The sequence below is a fragment of the Dendropsophus ebraccatus genome, chromosome 9 (assembly GCF_027789765.1).
Source record: "Dendropsophus ebraccatus isolate aDenEbr1 chromosome 9, aDenEbr1.pat, whole genome shotgun sequence".
In the NCBI taxonomy this organism is placed as follows: domain Eukaryota; kingdom Metazoa; phylum Chordata; class Amphibia; order Anura; family Hylidae; genus Dendropsophus; species Dendropsophus ebraccatus.
The window spans coordinates 21394450-21422290 of record NC_091462.1 but is presented as its reverse complement, the minus strand read 5'-3'; the positions used below and the strand labels follow the sequence as shown (position 1 = coordinate 21422290).

The window sequence follows — 27841 nt, the reverse complement described above, 5'->3', positions numbered from 1 at the left end:
CAGTACAGAGAGGGGAGGTATACAGTATGGGGACTACCTGCAGAGGAGGGAGGTATGCAGTATGGGGGACAACTACAGAGGGGTAGGGAGGTATACAGTATGGGAACTACCTGCAGAGGAGGGAGGTATGCAGTATGGGGGAACAACTAAAGAGGGGGAGGGAGGTATACCGTATAGGGACTATCTGCACAGGGGGGAGGTATACAGTATGGGGACTATCTGCAGAGGGGGGAGGTACACAGTATGGGGGCTATCTGCGGAGGGGGGAGGGGGTATACAGTATAGGGACTATCTGCAGAGGGGGATGTATACGGTATAGGGGAACAACTAAAGAGGCGGAGGGAGGTATACAGTATAGGGACTACCTGCAGAGGGGGATGTATACAGTATGGGGGAACAACTAAAGAGGTAGAGGGAGGTATACAGTATAGGGACTACCTGCAGAGGGGGATGTATACAGTATGGAGACTATCTGCAGAGGGGGGAGGGGGCATACAGTATAGGGACTATCTGCAGAGGAGGGAGGTATACAGTATGGGGGAACAACTAAAGAGGGGGAGGGAGGTATACAGTATAGGGACTACCTGCAGAGGGGGATGTATACAGTATGGGGGAACAACTACAGAGGGGGGAGGTATATAGTATGGGGGGAGCAACTACGGGGGTGGGGGGGTTATACAGTATGGGCACTACCTGCAGAGAGGGGATGTATACAATATGGGGGACTACCTGCAGAGGGGGGGGGGAGAGTCTTCAATATGGGGAACAACTACAGGGGGGGGGGGGGAGGTATATAGTTTGAGGCCTAACTGCAGGGGAACTTACAGTACAGGAGCCTAGGAACAGTGGGACATACCGTATGGTGGGTAACTACCATATAGAGAAGGGCTACAGTGAATGGGCATGGTTTTCCTGAAAATAAAACCTACCCCGAAAATAAGCCCTAGCAGTTTTTACAGAGAAAAAAAATATGACTGTCTTATTTTCTGAGAAACAGAGTAATTCATAATCATCCATGACGGATCAGCAAACAAGGGTCAAATGGAGTGGTGTACATAGCCTGACCTACGTGTCCAGTCTACAGCACGAGCCTTCCTCTTCCTAATGGCTTCTTCCATAAATTGTGTGTAACACTGCAAATTATTGTGCAATTTTTGAACATTTTATTTGTTCAGTTACTAATACACCTTCCTTACATCTAGACTTCTCCCCCTGAAAAATGGTTACCAGCAGATCTTCAAGGCTATGACCAGCAATATATTCTCTATTGTAACCTTGCTGGGACTGGAGCTTCTGCAGCCCTGCAGTGGCAACAGGATGGCTGTGTTGCCCCTTTCTGCTGCCACTCAATGTAAAAATGTAAAAAAAAAAAGTTACATTTTCTTCAATAAGGTTATATAAATTTATTAACCAAATGTAAAAAATAGATCTTTTTTTTTCCAGGAATACCCTTTTAATTTCTAGAAAGGAAAGACTAGGGGGAGCATGTCGTATCTTCTGCTAGTATTTTCCTACACAATTATTTCTTCATCTGAAAATCCCTGGAATCCTTTCCATAAATTGGGTCACATGATCTCATGGTGACCCCCTGGGAAAATACATGTGTTTCTGAGCACACTGTAGGGTCACCATCTCAACCACAACTTGAAATGGTGGGGGAAGGGGGGCAGAAACTCCCAGTAGGGTTACTGATGATTATACGGCTCTTGTCACTATATGTGATGATGGTTCAGTCCCCCTGGCTGTATACATACTGGGGGAGATTTATCAAACTGGTGATAAATCTGACTACACCAACCAATCAGATTCCACCTTTCATTCCTCACAGACTCTTTGGAAAATGAAAGGTGGAATCTGATTGGTTGCTAGGAGCAACTAAGACAATTCTACTTTACACCATGTTTGATAAATATCCCCCATAGTCCTTCAGCTTATTTAGAAATATATAGAGATGAGGATTATTACACAGTCCCCCCAGCAGGCAGAAATGGTATAGGCTTCAGCTGCTTATGTGATGCTGTGCTGATGCATCATGGGATTGAGACCAGATCTGAAAGAGAGAGAAGGCAGTGGAGATGGTGGCTGATCAGAGATCACATGACCTTTATGCAGTAATGATATGTATAGATGCAGCAGAGCTGGGATGAAACAGATGAGACTGCAGGAATAGTGATGGGTGAGTTTGCACTGTATGGGGGAAAAATACATTATGAGAGTGCTTTTTAAATTCTAAATACTGATACTAAATATCAGTGGCGGGTCATCGGTCCAGCAGTGCTCACAGTATTTGCACATTTTCCTTTCCTTGAATTCCCCTGTACTTACATCTTTATGAAATCAGACTGTGGTGTTGCAGTTATATACACCCTTCGCAGAAGTCTGCACTTTTTGTATTCTTATCGTGGTAAAAGTAGTACTAAAAGTTAGCCACTAGATGTCACTGTATTATGTGTATATACACTACCGTTCAAAAGTTTGGGGTCACATTGAAAATGTCCTTATTTTTGAAGGAAAAGAACTGTACTTTTCAATGAAGATAACTTTAAACTAGTCCTAACTTTAAAGAAATACACTCTATACATTGCTAATGTGGTAAATGACTATTCTAGCTGCAAATGTCTGTTTTTTGGTGCAATATCTACATAGGTGTATAGAGGCCTATTTCCAGCAACTATCACTCCAGTGTTCTAATGGTACAATGTGTTTGCTCATTGGCTCAGAAGGCTAATTGATGATTAGAAAACCCTTGTGCAATCATGTTCACACATCTGAAAACAGTCTAGCTCGTTACAGAAGCTACAAAACTGACCTTCCTTTGAGCAGATTGTGTTTCTGGAGCATCACATTTGTGGGGTCAATTAAACGCTCAAAATGGCCAGAAAAAGAGAACTTTCATCTGAAACTTGACAGTCTATTCTTGTTCTTAGAAATGAAGGCTATTCCATGGAAGAAATTGCTAAGAAATTGAAGACAACGGTGTGTACTACTCCCTTCAGAGGACAGCACAAACAGGCTCTAACCAGAGTAGAAAAAGAAGTGGGAGGCTGCGTTGCACAACTAAGCAAGAAGATAAGCACATTAGAGTCTCTAGTTTGAGAAACAGACGCCTCACAGGTCCCCAACTGGCATCTTCATTAAATAGTACCCGCAAAACACCAGTGTCAACATCGACAGTGAAGAGGCGGCTGCGGGATTTTGGCTTCAGGGCAGAGTGGCAAAGAAAAAGCCATATCTGAGACTGGCCAATAAAAGAAAAAGATTAAGATGGGCAAAAGAACAAAGACATTGGACAGAGGAAGACTGGAAAAAAGTGTTGTGGACGGATGAGTCCAAGTTTGAGGTGTTTGGATCACAAAGAAGAACTTTTGTGAGACGCAGAACAAATGAAAAGATGCTGGAAGAATGCCTGACGCCATCTGTTAAGCATGGTGGAGGTAATGTGATGGTCTGGGTTTGCTTTGGTGCTGGTAAGGTGGGAGATTTGAATAAGGAAGGCTATCACTCAATTTTGCAACGCCATGCCATACCCAGTGGACAGCGCTTGGTTGGAGCCAATTTCATCCTACAACAGGACAATGACCCTAAACACACCTCCAAATTGTGCAAGAACTATTTACAGCAGAAGCAGCAGCTGGTATTCTATCATAGGTAATGGAGTGGCCAGCGCAGTCACCAGATCTGAACCCCATTGAGCTGTTGTTGGAGCAGCTTGACCGTATGGTACGCCAGAAGTGCCCATCCAACCAATCCAACTTGTGGGAGCTGCTTCTAGAAGCGTGGGGTGCAATTTCTCCAGCTTACCTCAACAGATTAACAGCTAGAATGCCAAAGGTGTGCAATGCTGGAATTGCTGCAAAAGGAGGATTCTTTGACGAAAGCAAAGTGTGATGTAAAAATAATGTTATTTCACATACAAATCATTATTTCTAACCTTGTCAATGTCTTGACTCTATTTTCTATTCATTTCACAACATATGGTGGTGAATAATTGTGACTTTTCATGGAAAACTCAAAATTGTTTGGGTGACCCCAAACTTTTGAACAGTAGTGTATATATATATATATATATATATATATATATATATATATATATATATGGAAGCTGCACAGCTGAAGGATCACAAAGGGTTATTAAGTTAATGTGTCACCAGAATCGACAGACCAGTAGGATTTCTGCTTTCTTCTTTCCTATCATTTCCCTCCTTTCTTCTGTTGCTCTCTTTCACCCAATCACAGCGTACCATACACGCTGTAGAGGAACTTAGTCCCATGGGTGGGGGAGGAGCAGAGTCTTTCGTTCTGGACATTGTGGCGGAAGGACACACGCTAGATAGCTCTAGACAGTGGTTCTGTTTGGGCCCTGGCCCTCTGCCAGGTCCCCGTACCTAAGTCAGTCTTAGTAGGACGCAAGACAGCACACTACTACCAACTTCTTCACTAGTTACACTCTAAAGCACTATGCACTGTTAAACCCCTCTCGCAGCGCGGGTGTCAGCAGGGAACCCTCAGCATTCCGCTCATCCCAGGTAACGAGGTCTGGGGCCTGTGTCACCCATTAGGAAGGTTCAGCCGAGTCTAGTAGGCATAAGGTGGTGTAAAGACTGAAGTAAAAGGTCAATACACAGGCCCAGGTGTTCTTATTATTCTTCTCATTCTTCTTACAAGTATTCTACCTCATCCTCCAACATCCCGGCAGAGCACAGTACTACATGGGTTGAGACTCTCAAGGCATCCTCCTCTCTGCTACTCTCAGCACAACTAAACCAACATGACAACATCCTACACTGCACTTATCCTACAGATCTGGTCGTTCTGTTATCAAGTGTTTATTGGAACTTTGTCAAGTGTGTTTCCAAGACTTTAAATCGGCACAGGTTCGGGCCAGTGAACCTGCTGATATAAGCCAGCCACTATTCACCTTAGGACCACAGTGCCGCTGTTAATACTCTTGTGGGGTCCAGTACTTGGCAGATTTTGGATGATTGCTGATATGCTAATTAGCGTATTCCGAGCATTTGGGGTGTTCCCCGTCCGCCCGGACCACCCACTCGGCCTGCCTAGCCTGTCCTCCCGGCCCGCCTACTATGCATATTCATATAGGCATAGTTAGGCCCCTTGTTACTGCAAGTGGGTGCTCCAGGCAGACGGGGAACGCCCCAAATGCTCCGAACATGCTAATTAGCATATCATCAATCTTCTAAAATCTGCCCAGTACCGGACCCCACAAGAGTATGGACAGCGGCACTTCGGTCCTAAGCTAAAAAGCTTCTGGCTTATATTAGCAGGTTCACTAGCCCGAACCTGCTGATAGTGCCGCTTTAACTAAGAAACCTTATACTGTCACTTCTGTATTAGCTGCTGCACATTTACAAGCAGTAAACCAACTCAACTTTATTTCAACACCACAAGACAACCCCCCCCCCCCCACACACACACACACTCCCTCTCATACCAAGCTCTTTATTGTGAACACCATTACAGAGTTCTCCACGGTTTAGATCTGAATTGTAGTTTAATTTAAGTAATACATAATAATTTCTTTACATTATTTCCAGAGATGGTTGAACCGCCTCAAAGGAACCAACAACTAATAATATATTATAATAATACTTCAAGGGGAAATTCAAGTTTCTACAAACAAATTTTCAGTTCTGAATAAATAAAAGTGGTACAGTTTGCCAAGTATATACTGTATCTTATTTTCGCATGGTTTTCTAAACCTCTTTTTGCTGTCACTTAAAGGGGTACTCCGACAAATAATTCTGAAGTCAGAAAATTGTACAGTTTTGTAATTTACTTCTATTTAAAAGTCTCCAGTTTTCCAGTACTTCTCAGCTGCTGTATGTCTTGCAGGAAGTTGTGTATGCTTTCCAGTCTGACACAGTGCTCTCTGCTGCCACCTCTGTCCATATCAGGAATTGTCCAGATTAAGGGAAAGTGCACACTACAGAATCCCAATGAATCAACCGCCGCAGATTCCGCAGCTCGCACCCGCTTGCGGACTCTGGGGGTGGCGCGCATTTCCCATACTACTCCCATAGGCTTCATTCTATGGTTTACTAGATTCTGCCTGAAGAATGAGTGGGTACATTCTGCGGGGAGATGGCGGAATCTGGCGAACCATAAAATAAAGCCTGCGAGCAGGTGCAAGCTACAGAATCCACTTTGGGTGTTCTGGGGAGACCATAAAAAAAAAACACTAACTCACTTCTCCCTGTGCCTCTCCAGCGCTGGATTCCCCCCCCCCCAAGCGGAGTACCCCTTTAACTAACATTAAGCAGAGATCTAGAAAACCAACAAAGGATTGATTGAGAAAGTATATGGGAAAACTGTAAAACTCATTATGCAACAAATAACCTTAATGTGCTGAAACTGGACCGCCCCAAGTCTGTGCCCACAACGTCCAGATGTCAACATGTCAACCAGCTTTCTCGTCATTCGTCATCTCGGTCACTAAAATTTGCAACACGGAAACTTGAAGAAGTAATTTATCAAAGTCTGCTGGACGTCAAGTGTTCCAGTCATCTCTCGTTCAAGTCAGCTGGAGCTTTGCCCAGAACGGTCGGCATCAGCCGGAGCGAGGACAGATGAATCACCGCCATCCAAACCCTTTCGCTTGCTCTTTGCCTTTGAAGACGTCCTGTGTAAATGTTTTTTATTCAGTGTTGTGATGTGAAAAGTCACTGTCGGCTCGGTCCGTGGAGTTTGTGTCGATTCCTTGGATGAAGTGCGGCTCCAGTGCTGTGTATTTGATTTGAAAGCCTCCCCCTGTGATGGAGCTGTCCGACAAGAACTTCAACGTCATGACGTTCCCTGAAACAAGAGGAAAAAAGGTCACTGGAACGTATGGGTAAGGACTGGTAATATTTTTACAACTCTGGGTGCAGATCTCCGCAGAAATGATAGAATAACACCCTTGATTATTTGCTTGGTGTAATTATAATTACTTGGTTCTGGATACAGTTTTAGGCTATGTTCACAGTTCGTAAAAGTACGGCCGTTGTTGCCATCGGCAACAACGGTCATACTTTGTGCAGGGTGGAACAATGCCTCTACATCGTATACGTTCCGGCCTGGATCGCGTGCGGCGCCGCAAAGAACTGACATGTCACTTTTCTGCGGCCGCAATTCAATGAATTGCAACCGTAGGAAACCTTGTCAGTTCACACAATGAAGTGAGCGGCTCCGGTCGCTTGCTTCATTGTGTCCTATATGGAGTTCTTATACGGGCGCGCGCTGATGCGCCTTCATCAGAACACTACGGCCATAAAGATCTTAGCAGAGACCGGCCGTTCCATGACCCGGCCAGGTCATGGAACATCCAATCTCTTACAAAGTGTGAACATAGCATTAGAGATACATAGTATACACTCCGGCCAGGATCCCTAATGGCCCCGTAGAAAACTGACATGTCAGTTATCTGCGGCTGCTATTCAGTGAATAGCAGCCGTCTGGGATGATCTTTTCTGAGGCTGGCCGTTCCGTTCCGTGACCTGGCCTGGTCACGGAATGGCCAGTCTTAACTATGTGTAACCATAGCCTTAGGGTAGCTTCAAACATATTGGAATCGCAGCAGATTTCACGCTGCGAGTCCCTCAGCGAAATCCGCTACGTTTCCCTGTACGTTTCCCTGTCATTTTGATCGGGTTTACATACTCGAAGCGGAATTTTCATTCCGCTAAGAGTAAAGTGCCATCCCCCTTAACCCGCAGCGGCTCGACCTGCTGCGGTGGCTCTTAGCTCCGTAACGTCCCGCTCAGCCATTCAGTGGCTGTGGCGGGACATTGCACTGATTGGCTGAGCGGGACAGACGGGTAAAGTATTCACAGGGCCAGCGCGGGTTAAGGGGGATGGCGCTTTACCTACCTATTCAAAATGACAGTTCTCGGAATTCGCAGCATGAAATTTGCTGTGATTCCGGAACGTGTGAACACACCCTTAGACTATCTTCACACAGTATTTTTGCTCAGTATTTTGGTCAGTATTTTTCAGATCAGCAGTGGATTGAAAACACTGAAAAGCTATGCTCACACACTGGCGCGTCATTAGCTGCTCAGCCTGCTCAGCCAATCGCGGCTGAGCAGCTGATGACGCGGCAGAGGAGGGCCAGCATGAGGGATGGCTGGAGCGGTCCAGCCGGCCTCCTTAAGATGACGTCATTGTCACAAGATGGCAGCCGGGGGTCGACACGAATGCGGTAAGTATAATGCACCACACTTCCGGGTCTAGAGTGGGTGGGTTGTATAACTTTGTAATGTGTGTTATTTTGTGAATTAAAGTTTAGTGCCGCACTACCCATTTAAGAAAATATATTGTGTGGTTTACATTTTTTTCCCACATGGTAATACAGGGGATAAAAATGGGAAAAGAGGAGAAGGATTCTATTAAACTAAGCGATTTTTCACGACTAACGATAAACAATTGCTAACGATTGTTTATTGTTAACCTGAAATCGTTCACCATATTACACAGTACGATAGTCGTTAGTTATGGTTGTTACAACGATTGTTTACTCTAATCCTAGCAAATGAAGGAACGAGGTGCAATTACACTAAACGATTAGTGAACAAATGGGAAATTACAACGAACGATTAACAATGATTTCAGGGTCAGATCTAAATCAATGATCAACCACACACAAACCATTTTTCGATCGTTTCTTGCAATTACACAGGACGGTTATCGTTTAAATTGGAACGATATAACGATTTTCTGCATGATATTCGTCCCGTATAATAGGGCTCTAAGGGTCCATTTACGCAGAAAGATTATCTGACAGATTATGCGCGAATGATTTGAAGCCAAACCCAGAAATGGATTTAAAAAGAGGAGAAATTACAGGCTTTCTTTTATGACCTCATCTCTGTTTATAGTCTCTTTCTGGCTTTGGCTTCAGATCTTTGGCAGATAATCTGTCAGATAATCTTTCTGTGTAAATGGACTCTTAGGGCCCTATTCCACAGTAACGATAATCGTCCGGTTCGGCCCCATTTGGCCCGATTCGGCCGATTATCGTTCGGTGAAATAGAGAGAACGATCAGCCAATGATCGTGTCATCGGCTGATCGTTCATTTAGGGCCAGACCTAAAATCATCGTTCCCCCACCGCGCATCTCTATGGTTGAATAGCGGTGCGCGGCGGGCGACCGACGATTTGACAAGCAGCAGCATCATACATTACCTGTCCAGGCTTCTTCTCCGCGCTGCCTTCATCCCCGGGTCCCGTGCGCTTTATCTTCAGAATGGCCGGTGATTGGCTGAGTGCGGCCTGTCAGCTGACCGGCCATTCTGAAGATAGAGCGCGCGGGACCCGGGGATGAAGACAGCGCGGAGAAGAAGCCTGGACAGGTAATGTATGATGCTGCAAGGGCTGCAAGGACATCGGTAACGATGTCCCTGCAGCCCTCGTTCAACGATCATCAGGCCGTGGAATAGGCCCAGTAAACGAGCGGCGATCTAGCAGATCGCCGCTCGTTTACATCGTTGATTGGGCCCTCCTCGGCCCGTGGAATAGGACCCTTAGGGAATACTAGAATAAACAAAGGTTACTATGAGGGATGGATCAGGAGAAGGCTGCTCCTTTCCCAAATAAGAATTTTTTTTATAATTGCGTGTGTGTGTGGGGGGGGGGGGGGGGGGGGAGGTAGATATGTTTTTGAAATCTGTATGGGGAATGTATTGATATGTTATTTGTAAAATTGTCCTCTTTATCTTATAAAGGTTATTAAAAAAACATTAATGGTGCGTTCACACCTACAGGATCTGCAGCTGATTTTCTGCAGCAGATTTCATTTAAATAACTGAACACAGCATCAAATCTGCTGCAGATCTACTGCAGATCCTGTAGGTGTGAACGCACCCTAAATATAGTATTCATGGTAAGGTATGGAAGCAATGTGAGACCATGTTCACACAACGTAAGTTAAGTATTAATCACGGCTGTTAATGCCGATTTGCAGGGAATCCCGACCGGAGTGTATACACATAAGGGGAGATCTATGAAAGGATGTAAATATACACCTTTCAGCTCTGGTAAAATATAAGAGGAGCTGTGATTGGCTGCTGTGGGCAGTTTACACCAGGTGTATATTTACACCCTTTCATAAATTTCCTCCATGGTATACAATCCATCCAGAATCACTAGCGGCCGCACAAAAAACTGACATGTCAGTTTTCTGCGGCCACTATTCATTGAATAGCGGCCACAGAAGACATGTCAGTGCACACAATGGAGCGTGAGCAGCGGTGAATTGGGATGCGGGCGCACAGGGATACGCCCACATCCCAATTCATCAGAAATGAAGATCGTCTGGCATGTACTGCAGTACCAGCCAGGATGATCTTCTCAAACACTATCCGTTCTGTGACTTGGCCCGGGTCACAGAACAGCCGATGTTTTACAGAGTGTGAACATGGCCTATAACTGCCAAGTTTTATATAGTCAAACAAGTTCCCAGCTAAACTTCAGTAATACCTGAACTGATGATGTCCTCGGGAATCATGTCTCCACAAAATCTAGAGAAAAAAACAACAGAAAGCACAAAAAAAATGTATCTTTTAGTCTTTTATGTGAAATCTAGTTGTGAAATAGTTTGTATTAGTTTGCTGATATTGCCAGGGATTATATCCAAGCCTAATAAATATTAGCATTTATGTTATTAACAATACATTGGAAGCTTTTCCTGATTATGACTAAATCTCTGTATCCGTCCATTAATCACTGCTTCGCCTGTAGACACCCTTCACCACGTTGTATATAAAAGGCTGAGTGGCTTTGTAAACATATTGAATGACTTATGCTATGCTTGTCCTACAGTTCAGGGATCCAGTCACAATTCTGCTCCTGTCATTGGAAACAGTCAGCAAGCTTGTGGACAGCCCTAGAAACATACAGTAGATATATTTTTTTACTGCACAACGTTATCAGAAAGTTAAAGTGGTACACCGGCAGAAATCTTTTTCTTTATGATCAACTGGTTTCAGAAAGTTAAATAGATTTTTAATTGACTTATATTTAAAAATCTCAAGTCCAGTACTGATCAGCTGCTGTATGTCCTGCAGGAAGTGGTTTATTCTTTGCAGTCTGACACGGTGCTCTCTGCTGCCCCCTCTGTCCATGTCAGGAGAGGTTTTCTATGGGGATTTGCTACTACTCTGGACTGTTCCTGCCACGGACAGAGGTGGCAGCAGAAATCACTGTGTCAGACTGCAAAGAATACACCACTTCCTGCAGGACATACATCAGATTTTTTTAAAAGAAGAAAATTAAAAATATATATAATTTTCTGAAACCATTTGATTTGAAAGAAAAAGATTTTCACTGGAGTACCCCTTTAATACTATCTTTTTTAGATTACTGTACAGTGCACGGTATAAAATTGATAACACTGTGCAGACACTGAACAAGCAGGATACGCTGGAAGATCTCAGCTCATGTACTTCAACTATTCAACTATTGCTTGTCGGAGGACGATTGATCATAGACTATCAGCACTTAGATCTAGCCTGACCTTATATATCAATTGAATTACCTTCCCACGAATCCATGAAGATCGTCATAGCTGTCGTATATTTCCAGGTAGTCAGACAGACAGTCGGTGTCTTCTTCAATATCCATCTCTAGAAACTGCAGGAGAATAGGCTGGCCTATATTAACCCGAATGTGCCAGTAACAGATTTGTTCATTCTCATATTCATTCGGATATCCTGGAGATTTAATGATTCGCTCTTGCTCGGTGAACACCCCACCACACTCCTTTGCTGGAAAAAAAAAAAAAAAAAAGCAAATATTGGTCAATATATGGGGTATGTATAGGAGGGGGTTAAAGAAAAAAAGAACTCCTCAAGGGTTGGTTTTATCGGGCTTGGAGAACAAGAAAGAAGTGTCCTCACTGGAGATGAGCGAACCTGGAGCAAGCTGGGTTTTGTCCAGGTGTGTAACTACCACTGTAGCAGCCATATTGGCTGCTATGGGGCCCACCACATCAGGGGGCCCCATGGCCTGCTCCTGCAATACACTGGGCCCCCTATGCTGTCATCATTTGCAGAAGGAGTTGGCCAAGCAGGCCTACGGGGATCTATAAATGTTCCTTTAACTAAAAGCACTGCAGTTATGACTACACTTTACGGCTTAGTGGTCAGTTGGGAGGGGGCCCAATCAAAAGTTTGCTATGGGGCCAAGGCATTTCCAGTAACGCCACTGGGTTTGTCCGAGTCCGATCGTTTGGCATTTGATTAGCGGTGGCTGAAGATGTTGGATGCAGTCCTAAAGAGTCCTGGAAAACATAGATACAACCTATTAATGTATCCACGTTTCCAGGAAGCCTTAGGGCTGCATCCAACATCTTTAGCCACCGGTAATCAAATGCTGAATGGACTCGGGGATGCTCCAGTTAACGCTCATCTCTACTAGCATTGTATATTTAACCATGACATAAGTATCACTGTTTATTCTTCAGATAAACATTAGCTGTATCTATGCTCTCAAGTTATTCATGGCCTCATGGTCTATGTATCATAATCCAGTATTTCCCACACTTGACCGTGTTTCAGCGTATTATCGGTATTTTCCAATGTTACCAATTCATTATCTGCTGTTATCCATTTGGCGCAATGAAATGTTTTCTTGCCATACAATGTTTTGCAGTTTCTTTCCTGGCTTCCTATGATAATTCTATAGCCACTTGTCTTCTTTCATCTCCATTAACATTTTATTTACTGGGTTGGTCTTCTCCAGATTACTTGATTAAAGGTTTCTAGATGAGCAATACTTCTCACAGCAATATTATTCTTATAACCTAAATACCGTCTAGACCCAGGGTGTTTCCTCTGTATAATAAGTGGCTCCGTGCTTCATAGGGTCATGGTTCCATTGGGATCTCCTGGCTGCCATGATGTAAGGTTTGTTTATCATCCTGGTGCTCAGGGCTAGTGATGAGCGAACATGTTTGTAAATGTTCAAATGTTCGTACCAAAATGCCGCTAATTGTTCCTGTTCGTTGATCATGATCAATTTGTTCGATGATCAGAATGGTTATATTGATCATTTTCGAACATATTCAAACTTGTGAACTTACGCAACTGCATAATTTATGCCTTACACCTGATTATCTGTACCAAAATGTACACATCTACTATATGTTTGTTTTTGTTTGAGAATGTTTGGTAAACACAAACTGATCACAATATTTTTTTTTAATGTTCCTGTTCAGGATCCGAACCAACATTGGGATGTTCGCTCATCACTACTCAGGGCCTTCTCCAGTACCTAAGTGGTCACCAGGCCTGAGCACTGGCACAGCCTACAAATTCTCGCAATAACACTCCCATCATTGTATAATTGTAACTATTGAATACCTCCTATAAATTCTTCTGGCACCAATATAGTATATAGTAGCAGATTACTTCTATGACCATTCTCATTCTGCAAAGGTAAACATCGCCCATTGCATATTTATATAGCACTTACTGCTTTAGGTTTTGATGTAAAACCAAATGATGACAACAAGACCATGAAAACAAAGTAAAACAGAACAATGCAATTCACAAAGAGATGGACTAACATGCAGATCAATGAATACAAAAATGGTTTTCTCTATTAGGCCCTTAAAGTGACTGTACCACCAGGCCCAGGCTGACCCACCCCCAGTGGGAAGAAACCCCAGCCCCTCCAATGGAACCCTATCATAGAGGGGTGGGGTTTCCTTCCACTAAGGGTGGGTCGGCACCGCCTCCAGTGCTTCAGCCTGGGCCTGGTGGTACAGTCACTTTAAAGGGGTTGTTTGGGTAGCAGAAAAAGTCCTACTCGTTCTGGTCCCTGGAACTCAACTAACGCCCTTTAACCATCTCGGTGGTATACTCTTTTACTATTTCCATGTGACTTATGTCATTTGGCATGGATCTCATATTTGGGTGGAAGGATGTGGTTTTACATTGTCGCATTATAAACCTTTATACTGGGATCTTTAACCTCAAAAATGCTAATCTTTTTTTATTGCAGTCTAAAGATAATAAAAAAGTTAGTTTGCGCTAGTGCTTTTGGGAGCCATTAAAAGAGCCATTTCCATGTGATGACTTACTTCCAATGTACCGTCAAAGCCGACCCGTTAAATGACCCTTACTGCTAGATAAAGAAGCCTTTTTTTTTTAGCTGTAGGTAAGTGTGACCCGTGACTGATCTGATTCAGAAGGTCATGGCTCAAGGAAGCATGGGGCCACCCTATATACTGTTCACATTATAATCAGTTATTTGGAGCAATGGTCCATCTGTATTCTCCATGAAGTAACAATTTTCTACGATTGTATGGTCCCTCTTTTATTTTTTTTCTGATAATTTATGGTGTTAAATTTACTTTATGATAAATTGATCTTGTAATATTCCAGGCTTGTTTCTGCCTTTCTCTGGATCAACTGATATTTGTAATGCTAAATTGTAAAGACCACACTATAAAGACCACCCAAGATACTGGTGTAAACCAGAGATTGGAAACCTTCGGCCCTCCAGCTATTGCAAAACTAAAATTCTAATCATTCCTGTACCTTTGGCTGTCCAGGCATGATAGAAAATTGTAGTTTAGCAACAACTGGAGGGCCGAAGGTTCCCCACTTCTGGTTTAAACAAACTGGATTGATTCCAAAATTAACGGACTTGGTACTTGACACACAAGTTTTCTAAATTTCAAAAAGTTGTTCAAATTATTGACTTATGCCTGACTTTCTAGGTGCCTTACCATGTGGGTTGTAGCAGTAGACATCCCATCTTTCGCTCTTGTTTAACCGGTATCCATAGTCAATGATGCCTTTTTTTCCGAATCCACAGTTGAACGTTGGCTTGACTATGGGGTAGCCCACTCTTCCCTTGTGTAGCCATCCTGCGGCACAGACATGGAACCCTGCAGAGTACACACAATGAGACCATATTGTACAGAGGAAACATGTTTTCCGTAGCTTTCTGGGATACAGTAAGGCATAATTGCGTTTAATGGCTTGTAATTTGTTCCACGGTTGCACATGACATTGGAGATCAGATGTTGGCGTGCCTCCTGCAATCCTCGGTCAGTTTAACTTGATGTTTGCTCAGATACACGGTACATATAAAACCACTTACATTGCTCAGCATGGGAAGACCCTGGGAGGTTTATTGGATGTAAATGCAAACACAAGATGTTTGTTCTGGTCGGGAATGTGATGTATTCATTTTATACGGTTTACGCGCAACTCATTCAATGCGAGAACATAATAGTAGTGCAGAAATCGTGGTAATCTGACAGTGGACAAAAATAATCCCATGACAGATAAAAAATTGCAACTGTCTGGAGGGATGTCTAGCTCTGCACCACTCCGTCTTCCCGTTTTTCTTCTTTCCTCACCCATTCGCCCCACTCTTCAGCAGCCATTTTGGAGAATGTTCTAAAGAAAGCCTAGACAGTTAACTGGTATGTTACCACGATTGGTTTCCAACCTGGAACAGTGCTCAGGTTCATGCACCCTTGACATGTGATTAGTGGTAACCAACTCTTTGGCAGTCTATGCCATGGTTGTCCAACTCTTGTCCTCCAGCTGTTTCACAACTATGGTTCCCATCATCCCTTGACAGCCAAAGCTTTGGCTCTCCAGGCATGATGGCAATTGTCATATTGCAGCCAGTTTTACACCCCTGGTCTATGCAATGTGACTAAAGATTGTAAAGGAGGTAATGACTACTATATAGTTGTTTGTAGGTGTCCTACTTGAGAACAAAGAGATGGTAACCTCCCTTTTGGCAGTTTAGGTCCTTATTAACAGGTAGGATGAAGTGTGACTGGACCTCAATCTGGAGAGCAACAAGCCACAGGTCCTCGTTACTGGAAAAAAAATTTATAGTATAAAATCTTGCTCCTTGGAGGCCATTTGGCATGGCATGACATTCTGCTGAGACCTGCTGAAATTTCGACATACAGTCGGGGGGGGGGGGGGGGGGTGTATGACTTTCAATTAAATAAGACTTGTTCAATAAAGTTGTCCCTTGTAGAGAACACTGCCACACACTCCCCCGGCTATGTATCGGGATCTCAGTGAATCTCAAGGGCGATCAGTTACCTTTTGATATGTCTAAAGACCTATCAAGAGTTATTGGAAATAACAATAAGGCTTTTAATGAAAACATATTGCCAGGATATACCATTACTTCCTAATTCTTGGGAGTCCACCTCCTATAATTCTCAGAATAAAGGTGCCACAGGGCTAATTCAGACTGCAGTTCAGCCTCAAGCTGTCTTGACATCCAGCCTAACAAAAATGGGGCTAGTCTGATTTAGAAAACTTATATTTGGAATAATCTATTCTGTAATCCTCCATTCAGGATTCTTCCTTTTCATTCCAAGTGGAGAACGGCTACAAAGGCCTTCTCTTGTTCTGGGGTACATAGTACATCTACAGTATGTTTTACATAAACAGACAGTCCATGTTTCAATAGGAACTATGTAATCCTTTCTTGACCCTCTAGGGGTGCTGTAGGCAAATTGAGCATCTGATGCCGGAAGCCTTCTTAAAGTATCTCTGATCTCTGTGGCTTGAGCAGCAGGGACTCTTCTAAAATAAAGCAGGTGACCCCTTTAAAGAGGTCATCTGATTTCCCATAATGCACTGCTCCCTGGTAACAGGATCCTGCCCTTAAAGGAGAAGTCCGGCGAAAATTTTTATTAAAGTATTGTTTTGGCCCCTGAAAGTTATACAAATCACCAATATACACTTCTTACCGAAAATGCTTATAAAGTGCTTTTTTCCCTGCACTTACTGCTGCATCAAGGCTTCACTTCCTGGATAAAATAGTGACGTCACTTCCTGGATAACATGGTGATGTCACTTCCTGGATAAAATAGTGATGTCACTTCCTGGATAACATGGTGATGTCACTTCCTGGATAAAATGGTGATGGCACGACCTGACTCCCAGAGCTGTGCGAGCTGTGGCTGCTGGAGAGGATGATGGCAGGGGGACACTGAGGGACACAGGGCACTGGAGGGACACTGAGCATATCTCTGCCATCATCCTCTCCAGCAGCCACAGCCCGCACAGCTCTGGGAGTCGGGTCATGACATCACTATGTTACCCAGGAAGTGACATCACCATGTTATCCAGGAAGTGACATCACCATGTTATCCAGGAAGTGACATCACCATGTTATCCAGGAAGTGAAGCCTTGATGTAGTAGTAAGAGCAGGGAAAAAAGCACTTTATAAGCATTTCCTGTAATAAGTGTATATTGGTGATTTATATAACTTTTAGGGAGCAATACAATACTGTAATACAAATTTTGGCCGGACTTCTCCTTTAACTTTGGAGACACATTTGGCATTAAAGGGGTAGTTCTTCCAGTACTTATCAGCTGCTGTATGTCCTGCAGGAAGTGGTATTCTTTCCAATATAGACAGCAGGAGAGGTTTTTTATGATGATTTCCTACTGTTCTTGACAGTTCCTGACATGGACAGAGGTGGCAGCAGAGAGCACTGTGTCAGACTGGAAAGAATACACCACTTCCTGCAGGACACACAGCAGCTGATAAGTACTGGAAGGCTTGAGATTTTTTAATAGATGTAAATTACAAATCTCTGGCATTTTCTGGCACTACTTGATCTGAAAGAATTTCTTTTGTGAACAACCCCTTTAAGTGCCTTACATGAGTCTTATACATATCTACTTTCCTGTGGTTTTGATACATTCAGGAAGCCAGTGAGGTTTAGATTCTTCCCCGTCCAGTATATTAAGCAACAGCCATTCTGGTTTAGCTTAGCACCAATTATGGTTTTCACAAGTCGTGAAGAAATGTGAAGTTGACAGAAAGGTTTCTGTTTGCGTGTCTAGCATTTCAAAGGAAATGATCTCATATTATTGAGCACATGGAGAATTGTAAGCGCCCTATCACTTCTGTACGACACAATGCCATTATTTAACCCTTGCCAAAATTCAATGAATTGCAGATGTTTGGGGAAGTGAATCCCCCTCGAGCTTCTTAGGGGAGATGTCAACCCTTTACATGGACAAGTCTGAGGTTTAAAATATTTTTACATAAGAAGGCTATGTTCACACAACGTAAGTTCCGCTATAATCACGGCCGTTGTTACGTTGTGCTGCAGGCTGAGGGAATCTCGGCCAGAATGTATACACATAGGGGGAGATTGATCAAACATGGTGTAAAGTGAAACTGGCTCAGTTGCCCCTAGCAACCAATCAGATTCCACCTCTCACTCCTCACAGACTCTTTGGAAATGAAAGGTGGAATCTGATTGGTTGCTAGGGGCAACTGAGCCACTTTCACTTTAAACTATGTTTGATAAATCTCCCCCATAGTATACACTCTGGCGGGATCCCTAGCGGCACCACGAGAAACTGACATGTCAGTTTTCTGCGGCTTCTATTTAATAAAAACCCTGTGAGTAAACACTATGGAGCGTGCGGCTCAGGCCGCACACTCCATTGTGTGTAGTGGAGAGTTCTGATGCGGGCGCGCATGGATGCACCTGCATCAGAACACAACGGCACTAAAAATCATCTGGCCAGTACTGCAGTACTGGCGGGGATGATCTTTTCTAAGACTGGCTGTTCCATGACCCGGCTGGGACACGGAACAACCGGTCTCTTACCAAATGTGAACATAGCCGAAGTTTGTATTAGAATCAGTGGATTATTAAAGGACAACTCCGGCGTTCCCCAGCGTACACACATTACAAAGTTATATAAGTTTGCAATGTGTATTAATCAGCTGCATGGAACTGTCCCACCTGCACTAGGGGGCAGGCCCCCAGTGTGATGATCTCTCCTCTGTGACTTGACTCCACTGATTCTAATGGAGCCATGTGACAGAGGGGAGGGGATTTTGTCACACTGGATTCCGGCGGCCCACCCCCAATGTTTCATACCGGACCTGTGCTTGGGCATAAACCGTCGCCATGCGTGGGAATCGGGCTGCGGTTGAAGGACTGCAGCACCAGCATCCCAGCACCATGCGATGTGCCTAGTGGTATATTCACTTTAAGTCTTATTTTCGAAGAAATGCCGTTTATGTGCGTGTTTGTGTGAGACAGCATATCAATAAGATCAATAAGACCATAGATGGGAGGAGGGCCCAAGCCGAGCGTTTGCATCGGGGCCTGTGACCCTTCAGCTAAACCCCTGTGAAAAGGCTTTGGCTTGAAATCTGGGTATATTGAATCCTTTGTAGGTTCTTTGCTCTACAGGCAGTGGATTGTGTGGTGGAGTCTGGGCACTTTATGTGCTTTTTATTTTATATATTAGAGACCTTGAAAGAACAGAACATGACGTTAGGTGTAGAAGGTGACACATCATCAGTGGCTGGTTGTTTTTGTCAGGGGGTGGAGGGCCGTTGCTCTGACATATATAAGGGCCGTAATTCAATCACATTGGTGTTAGTTATTTATCAGGGGAAGGACAAGTCACAGCATTGATATCCCACAGTTTATTACTAGCCGCTTGTTTCACAGTCTGTTCTTTCCAGGAAAACACAACATAGAACAGTCCAGTAGATCTAGACGTCATTCTATGGTCAGAGGAGTCATTGATGACCTGATATTATTACGATATTATTTGGTTTTATTGCTTTTCAAGAAGACAGATTATCCCTCTGGATGTTGTGCTGTTCCTCATTTATGCCTCCTGGAAATGTATGAATAGATAATTGGGTGTTACCATCCACCTTGTCACTAGGGTGTGCCCCTATAGTCTAGGATAACACTGTCCAGTTTCTGTGAAGAGACATAACTGAGTTACAAAGGGGAATAATAACACCCAGTTAAGTGTGTCTATGCAATTCAAAGGGGAACAAAGGGTAACTAAGAATCTAACTTGTTGATACCTCCTTAGGCTATGTTCACACAACGTATATTTTCATAAAAGTACGGCCGTTGTTCTCGATTGCAACAACGGCCGTGTTGTACGAAAATATACATTACGTCGGAAGCGTGTCCGGAGTGTATACACATAGGGGGAAAGTTATCTTTTCAGAGACCGGCCGTTCTATGACCCAGCCGGGTCACGGAACGGCTGGTCTCATACATAGTCTAAACATAGCCTTATAGTGCATGGAGCAATAAGGATGAAGGTAAGTTTCTTACCTTCATCCTCAGTGCCCCGTGCACTATAGGAAGATCTCAGCAGGTTAGATGCTTCTATATATATATATATATATATATATATATATATATATATATATTCAACTTTTATAGTCTTTCCTCCAGGCAGGCTATAAAAGTAAGACGGGGTCCCAACTTCTTAGAAGAACACCAGTGACATCACATCACATGACATCACATCCTCTCAGTTAGAGTCTTGTCTCCTCTCAGACCTAACTGGTTTGGTCACAGAAAATTATTCATCCCGATGCACGGAACAGGACAGGGCAAAGGGGACTTAGGAGGAAGGCTCCACCCATATAGACAAGACTATTAGGAGGCTCCACCCATGATGAGGACAGAAAAGGAAAGCCCCACCCATGAAGAGGATAGAGAAGGAAGGCCCCACCCATGAGGAGGACAGAGCATTGAAGACAAGGGAGTTAGGAGGCATGTATATGTCACCCGTGAAGCCAGAATATATAAGATGGTTCTTATGGCTCTATTACAAGGAAGCATAGTGGTTAGCCCTGCCACGCTGGGTTACTAGATGTGTTTGCATGGGTTTCATGCAATATTTAAAAAACATAGATTTAGATTCCGAGCCTGTGAGCTTGAGTGATGACGAGCTATGTACATTGCTGCAAAATATGTTAGCACTATACATATATATATATATATATATATATATATATATATATATGTATTATTACCATGTATAAACAAGCACTGATCTCGTATACCTTGGTAATAGCCTGGCGAGGACTGCACAAATGATTGCTGGATCATTCCTTGTTGTTGGCCGTACATCTTCTCATCCCCTACTACAAGGGGAGACGTGCAAGGAGACATCTGATGGGTCAAAACAACCCCATCAGCTGATGAGGGGGGGCTGCTGGATTGCTTGTTTGTTGACTGGTCCCTGGCCCAGTTATACAGGGTGATATCAGCCTATTTGCCCGATAATCGCCCATGTAATAGGATCATTAGCCTTCAGCTTAGTTGGGAGGATGATTGCTTGAATGTGGATGAAGCTGGAGGATTTGTTTGGCTGGGGTGTTATTTATGGCAGAATCATGCACAAGTCAATGCGAGCGGAGCGCAGAATAATCAACTGTGTGATTAGTAGGAAAGTTTGCGGCACCTATTTTATTAGTCCCCTACAGTGAATAGAAGAGCATAGAAGAGCGCCTGACAGCTCTGACAAGTGTTTGGAAAGGACAGAGAGGAGAGAGCAATTCTACTAATCATAGTACTGACGCTTCCTGTCAACAACTACAGCTATGCTGGAGAGAACAAGTCGTCGTCATTCATGAACATGTAGTCCACTCCCGAAGTATTGTGGCCCCTTCATTTTCCTGATCGGTGGGGAGCCCAGGGTTTGGACCCTTAATGATCACTCCCTAAGTGTATTTAAAAGGAATCAACGCTTAAAATGTACCTGCTTTTCTGGAAAACTTTTAGCTTGTCTTATGGACATTGGTATGGAGAAAGTCCAACAGCATCTAGAAGGTTCTTTCCAAAAAGTTTATTGGACACCAAGTTTACATGGATACGACGTTTCAACCCCTGCTGGGGTCTTTATCAAGTACGTGATATTTGATAAAGACCCTAGCAGAGGTCGAAACGTTGTATCCATGTAGACTTGGGGGGACATGTATCAAGGCAAAACGGCGTACTTTTTGGCGGAATGGGGCGAATTGTGAATATTTTATTTGCAAAACGGCCATTTGCAAATAAAATATACGCAATTCGCCCCTTTCCGCCGGGTACGCCGGGGGGGCGGGGAGGTGGTGTGGGGGGCGGAACGGGGGGCGCGGACTCAGAGTCCGCGCGATTTATCATTTTTAACACTAAAAGATACGCCGAAAACCTACTCCAACTTTCAGGTGGTGTAGGTTTTCGGCTGTGCGCACCGACGTGCACTGGATTTATGTAGAGGCAGTCCGTCTCTACATAAATCTCCGTAGCGCCGGAGATGCGGGGACATTTATAAGTCCGGCTTAAAAAACGCCGGACTTAATAAATGTCCCCCTTGGTTTCCAATAAACTTTTTGGAAAGAACCTCCTGGATGCTGTTGGACTTTCTCCATACCAATATCGTATTCCCACTCAGGGTTGTGGGTTAACCAGCGGGCATCCTACTGCGATCGGAAACAAAAGGGATTATCAGTGCTGCTGATACCTTCCATTACCTCAGCCTTATCCTATGGACAAGATTTCTATGTCTACGTGAGAGAGACAGTCCCATTGACTTACATCTTAAATCCTGGGAGAGGATGCAGTAAGCACACATTTCTCCTGTCACGTTCCCCTGATCATTCGGGGTCTGAACACTTAGACCTCAATCAAAACTTTTGATGTCTCGAAACGCATTGGTTGTGACATATGGATCGTGTGTTATGCAATATAAATGGAGAATACCATGTTGCTGAACATACTGTGGGGAGTTTGAGTGCAGATGGATCCCATCTGGAGTGGTGAGATGTATCTCTACTTTAATAAGCCTAGTTCAGACAGATCTACAGTCCTTCATACTGGACACATGTGTGAAGGCTATCACCATCCAGTTCACTTTAGTGGGTTCTTATTGTTCACTAATAACCGCCAATACCCATCCAGGTAGGAGTTTAAAAGGGTTATCTGATATTAGAAAAACATGGCTACTTTCTTCCAGAGACAGCACCACTCTTGTCTCCAGTTCAGGTGTGGTTTGCAGTTAAGCTCCATTCACTTTAATGGAACTGAGTGGAAAAACCTGCACCCAAACTGGAAATAAGAGCGGTGCTGTCTCTGGAAGAAAGCAGCCATGTTTTTCTAACGCTGGATAATGTGAATATCTAAAATGGAATGAACCCTTGTGTACAGTTTCTGTACCTAAAGGCCCTATTACATGAAGTGATTATTGTTCGTATTTGGCCAATTATCGGGCATTACGGCTGATAATTGCTTTGTGTAGTAGAAGGCAACGATCAGCCTTCTGTTCGTTGACGGCTAATCGTTGTGACAAACTACTAAGATAGCAACAATAGCAACCACCGCTACCTCATATGGGTTCCCTGGGCAATCTAGTGATCTTTCGGTAAGTCCCTCCCACTTACCTGCTCGCTGTCGGCATGTAATTGCTCTGACAGTGAACAGGGAACGAGGAGCTTGTTCCCAGAGATCACCCTGTGTAATAGGGGCTTAAGGGTCCTACTAGACAAAGTAATTTTTAACGATAAACGATGACAGAGGAGAGCTACCGGAAATTAGTTACGATCATTACTACGATTGTTTAATCCATCTGATCCCAGCAAATGAACGAACAATGTGGAATTACACTGAAAGATTATCAAACAAATTTGGAATTACAGCGAATGATTAACGAACGATTAAAGTGACTGTACCACCAGGCCCAGGCTGAAGCACTGGAGGCGGGCCGACCCACCCCCAGTGGTAAGAAACCCCAGACCCTCCATGATGTGACTCCATTAGAATCAATGGAACCCTATCATAGAGGGGCTGGGGTTTCCTCCCACTAAGGCCGGGTTGGCCGCCTCCAGTGCTTCAGCCTGGGCCTGGTGGTACAGTCACTTTACCAATGATTATTGGTTCAAGGCCAAAATATGTGATCAACAACACATGAACGATTTTTCGATCACTGTCTGCCTTCACACAAAACGATTATCGTTTAAATTCTAATGATATAATGATTTTTTTTTTACTCGATAATCGTCCCGTGTATTAGGGCCCTTAGTTTTATCACAATCCATTGTCATTCACATTTCTAGTAAAGTCGGCCAGCTGTTACCTATCTTCCTCGCTTCCTCCAGTTGCTCAAACGTAGCGAGCTTCCCGCCCTCATATTCGCACACGGCTCTGGCCTCTCTGTAGGTGAGCTGGTATTTTCCGTTCCTGGATTCCCGGTGATAGACTCCAGCTGCTTGTTCTAAGAAGAACAACAAGTCACTATTATACCATTGTTTAACATTGAGTGTTCCAAGTTTTTCATCTACCTCCAGCCTCGCATTTCATATACTACGGTCATGTATTACCGCCAGTAAGACACAACGCATTTACTGATAGGAAGTGTTGGACAGCGGCCTGGGCACAAAACCAAACTTTTTAGGAATACAATCCGGTTTTGTTGCCCGTGTTCCAGCTTTCTGCTCCGTCAATTACCTCCAGCATTGTTGCTTTAGAGTAAACCTAGTTGTTTGTTAGTTCCTGTGGAGTCTAATCTATAACGTAGGGTTTCACGGTGTAATGCAGAACAAGCTGAAATGCAAAGAATTCTTTTGTTAGAAGCAGAAATCTGGTTTGAATAAAATACGGAGTTCTGTTTAATCCTTTTAGTTCTATCGGGGGTAAGTTATAGGCTTAGGAGCTCTGTAACCTTCTATAATAACCGCTGCTTAGTAGAGAAATACTCAAGTTGTCATTAAAATGTTCCCTGTGTGAGGAGCATCTCAGGTCACTAGAAATACAGAAAGTCTATCTATCTATCTATCTATCTATCTATCTATTATCTATCTATCATCTATCTATCTATCTATCTATCTATCTATCTATCTATCTATCTATCTATCTCCTATCTATCTATCTATTGTAACGCCTGGAGTAGTGGATCCACTGGACCGTCACTAGCGATGGCACTAACCTCACCAGGGAGCGGAGTCTAAGGGGCCGCTGGTTTTCACCAGAGCCCGCCGCAAGGCGGGATGGACTTGCTGCGGCAGGCGACCCCCAGGTCGCTACCCCTGGCTTGGTTGCTAGTGACGGCAGGCGAGGCGTGGCAGGAGCAGTAGGCAGGAGATGGTGCTGGCAGAGGTCTGTAGGCGTAACCGTAGGTGACAGGCTGAACACAGGAGCAATGAAGTGACAGGGGAGCAGGAACCAGGAACAAGGACTAGGGACCAGGTAGCGGATAGGAATCAGGAACAACAGGGGGCTGGGCCAAACGCTATGGGAAGCATGTAGAGGCTCCAACACGAGGGACAGGGCATGCTGGGATTTATAGGGAGTGATTGGGTGCAACTACCAATTAGGGATGGACTGGCCCTTTAAATCTGAGACAGCCGGCACGCGAGCGCCCTAGGAGGCGGGGACGCGCGCGCCGGCCGGCACAGACGGAGAGCGGAGCGGGACGAGGTGAGGCGCCCCCCAGGGGCCGAACTAGCAGCAGCGCCGGGTCCCTGCACAAGGACCCCGGCGGCTGCATGGGGCAGGAGGAGGTCGCAGCGGCGGCCCGGAACACGGGACGCCGCCGCGGCCGTGACATCTATCTATCTACCATCTATCTATCTATATCCTATCTATCTCCTATCTTTCTATCTATCTATCTATCTATCTATCTATCTATCTATCTATCTATCTATCTATCCTTTATCTATCTTCTATATATTATCTATCTATCTATCTATCTCCTATCTATCTATCTATCTATCTATCTATCTATCTATCTATCTATCTATCTATCTATCCTTTATCTATCTTCTATATATTATCTATCTATCTATCTATCTATCTATCTATCTATCTATCTATCTATCTCCTATCTATCTATCTATCTATCTATCTCATATCTATCTATCTATCTATCTATCTATCTATCTCCTATCTATCTATCTATCTATCTATCTATCTATCTATCTATCTATCTATCTCATATCTATCTATCTATCTATCTATCTATCTATCTATCTATCTATCTATCTATCTATCTATCTATCTATCCTCTATCTATCTCCTATCTATCTATCTATCTATCTATCTATCTATCTATCTATCTATTATCTATCTACTATCTATCTATCTATCTATCTATCTATCTATCTATCTATCTATCTATTATCAATCTAGTCCGATTTTTTAAAAAACGAGGTCCTGGAAAGCAAGCAGAGTTACCATTTGTACTCAGTTTTTTCTCATAATTTCAATTTTACCAATCCCCTGAAGGTCTAGGGTAGTGAAATGGTTATGCTGGGTTCACATTAGGCAATGCCTTCTTTCCCAGATATACATTTACATATCGGTATATGTCTTATAGCTATTGCGGGACATTGGAGCTGATCTCAGTGATCACTATTAGTTTACAGAGTCAATTGATTATCGACATGTGGGGAGATGTGCGACCAATGGCCAGTGATTCTCAGTGGGTCAAAATGACCCGATTAGCTGACTAGGGAGTGTTTGTTTGGCCCTATTACACCGGGCAATGTTGGCCGGTTTGGCTGATAATCGCCCCATGTAATAGGGTCTGTGGCTCCTTATACAAAGCTGAGGATCCTAGGAGGAAATCACACTGGAAAAATACCAAATGTTAATGGATAAGAGACAATAGTTGTGTAACAGTGAAGAATTCATCAGCTTGTAAAATAATATTAAACATGTGTGGGACAATTGAGTAGAGGATCCCTCGGGAACTGGAAGCTCCTATAATTTTCATTAAAGATGGTGGAAAACAAAGCCATAGCGGCAATCTTGGCAGCCTTGGTTCTGCTCCTTCCAGCCAAGGAGCTCATCTTCCTTTATGACACAGCGCTACATTTTTAATAGATCAGGTCATATAGTCTTAAAAATTACTTTATGAACGCTGAGCTGCCAAATAGCCAGCCAAAGTTTAATAACTGTTCTTGTTTTAGAACTTGAGAACATTTATGGCTTAAAAAGCTAATGTGAACAGTGTCAAAGGTTCTGACCAATAGGAAAGCAATGGTGTCATTGTCTCCAAAAAGTGTCTGTTCCATCAAACTTCCTAAAATGGGTTGGCCCCTGCGAATGGACTAAAAAATACACACATATCACACAAATTACATACGAATGGCGTTAACGAAAAAAAAAAAAAAACACCAGGATTGCTGATTTTATTTAATTATATATCAGAAAAAAATTAATAAAAAGTGATAAAAAATTTTCTGTTACACCAATATGATATTAATAAAAACTAGAAGATTATGGCACAAAAAATTACACCCCAAGCAGCCCTGTAGGGGGAAAAATAAAAGCGCTATGGCTCTTAGAAGGTGAGGAGGAACATTGCATTAATTTGAACCGGACATCTGGGCATCTAAGGGGTTAAAGTGTAACTGTCATATCAAAAAAAGTTTTGATTGGTCAGGGTCAAGCCATGGAGTGAAGCACGTTGCAGTGCTCTTCACCCAGCTATATCTAATGATTGACTGGAGTTGCAACTGATCAAAAGTTTTAACATGCCTGTGTGACGTGTTAAAAGTTTCATGTTAAATATGCTGTCCGATCTGGGGGCAGCAGGTTATAAAGGGGAGCTGAGCAAAGCGATATACAGAAAAGATTCCATATAGATTGTCATTTATTAATTTACATTTCTATCTATTCAGAGCTTAGGAGTAGAGATGAGCAACATCCGAGCGTGCAATATTTCATTACCGGTAACTGAAGAAGGTGGATGCAGCTCTATGGAAACCATGGATGCAACCATAGGCTATGTTCACACAACGTAAGTTCCGTGGGAATCACGGCAGTTGTTACAATGGCCGTGATTCCCACAGAACTTATGCAGTGCTGCCTTCTGAGGGAATCCTGGCCGGAGTGTATACACATGGTATACACTCCGTGAGGGAACCCTAGTGGACTTGGTGCTAAAGATCATCCGTCCGGTACTGCAGTACCGTCCGGGACGATCTTTTCAGAGACTGGCCGTTCCGTGACCCGGCTGGGTCACGGAACGGCCGGTCTCATATGTAGTGTGAACATAGCCATAGGCTGTATCCATT

The 27841-nt window shown here is 43.6% G+C and overlaps 1 protein-coding gene across 2 annotated transcripts in view; it reads right to left on the bottom strand.

Moving 5' to 3' along the window:
• Positions 1 to 5540: 5540 nt before the first annotated feature.
• TNFAIP6 (TNF alpha induced protein 6) overlaps positions 5541 to 27841 on the bottom strand; it is a 31345-nt gene continuing 9044 nt past the window's right edge. For both annotated transcript variants that reach the window (XM_069985086.1, XM_069985087.1), the window contains exons 2-6: positions 23899 to 24036; positions 14729 to 14890; positions 11531 to 11759; positions 10474 to 10514; positions 5541 to 6813 (exon numbers count right to left, since the gene is read on the bottom strand). In XM_069985086.1, coding sequence (XP_069841187.1) covers positions 6656 to 6813; positions 10474 to 10514; positions 11531 to 11759; positions 14729 to 14890; positions 23899 to 24036 — 728 coding nt within the window. In that variant the 3' untranslated portion in view covers positions 5541 to 6655. The remainder of the gene's footprint in view (positions 6814 to 10473; positions 10515 to 11530; positions 11760 to 14728; positions 14891 to 23898; positions 24037 to 27841) is intronic.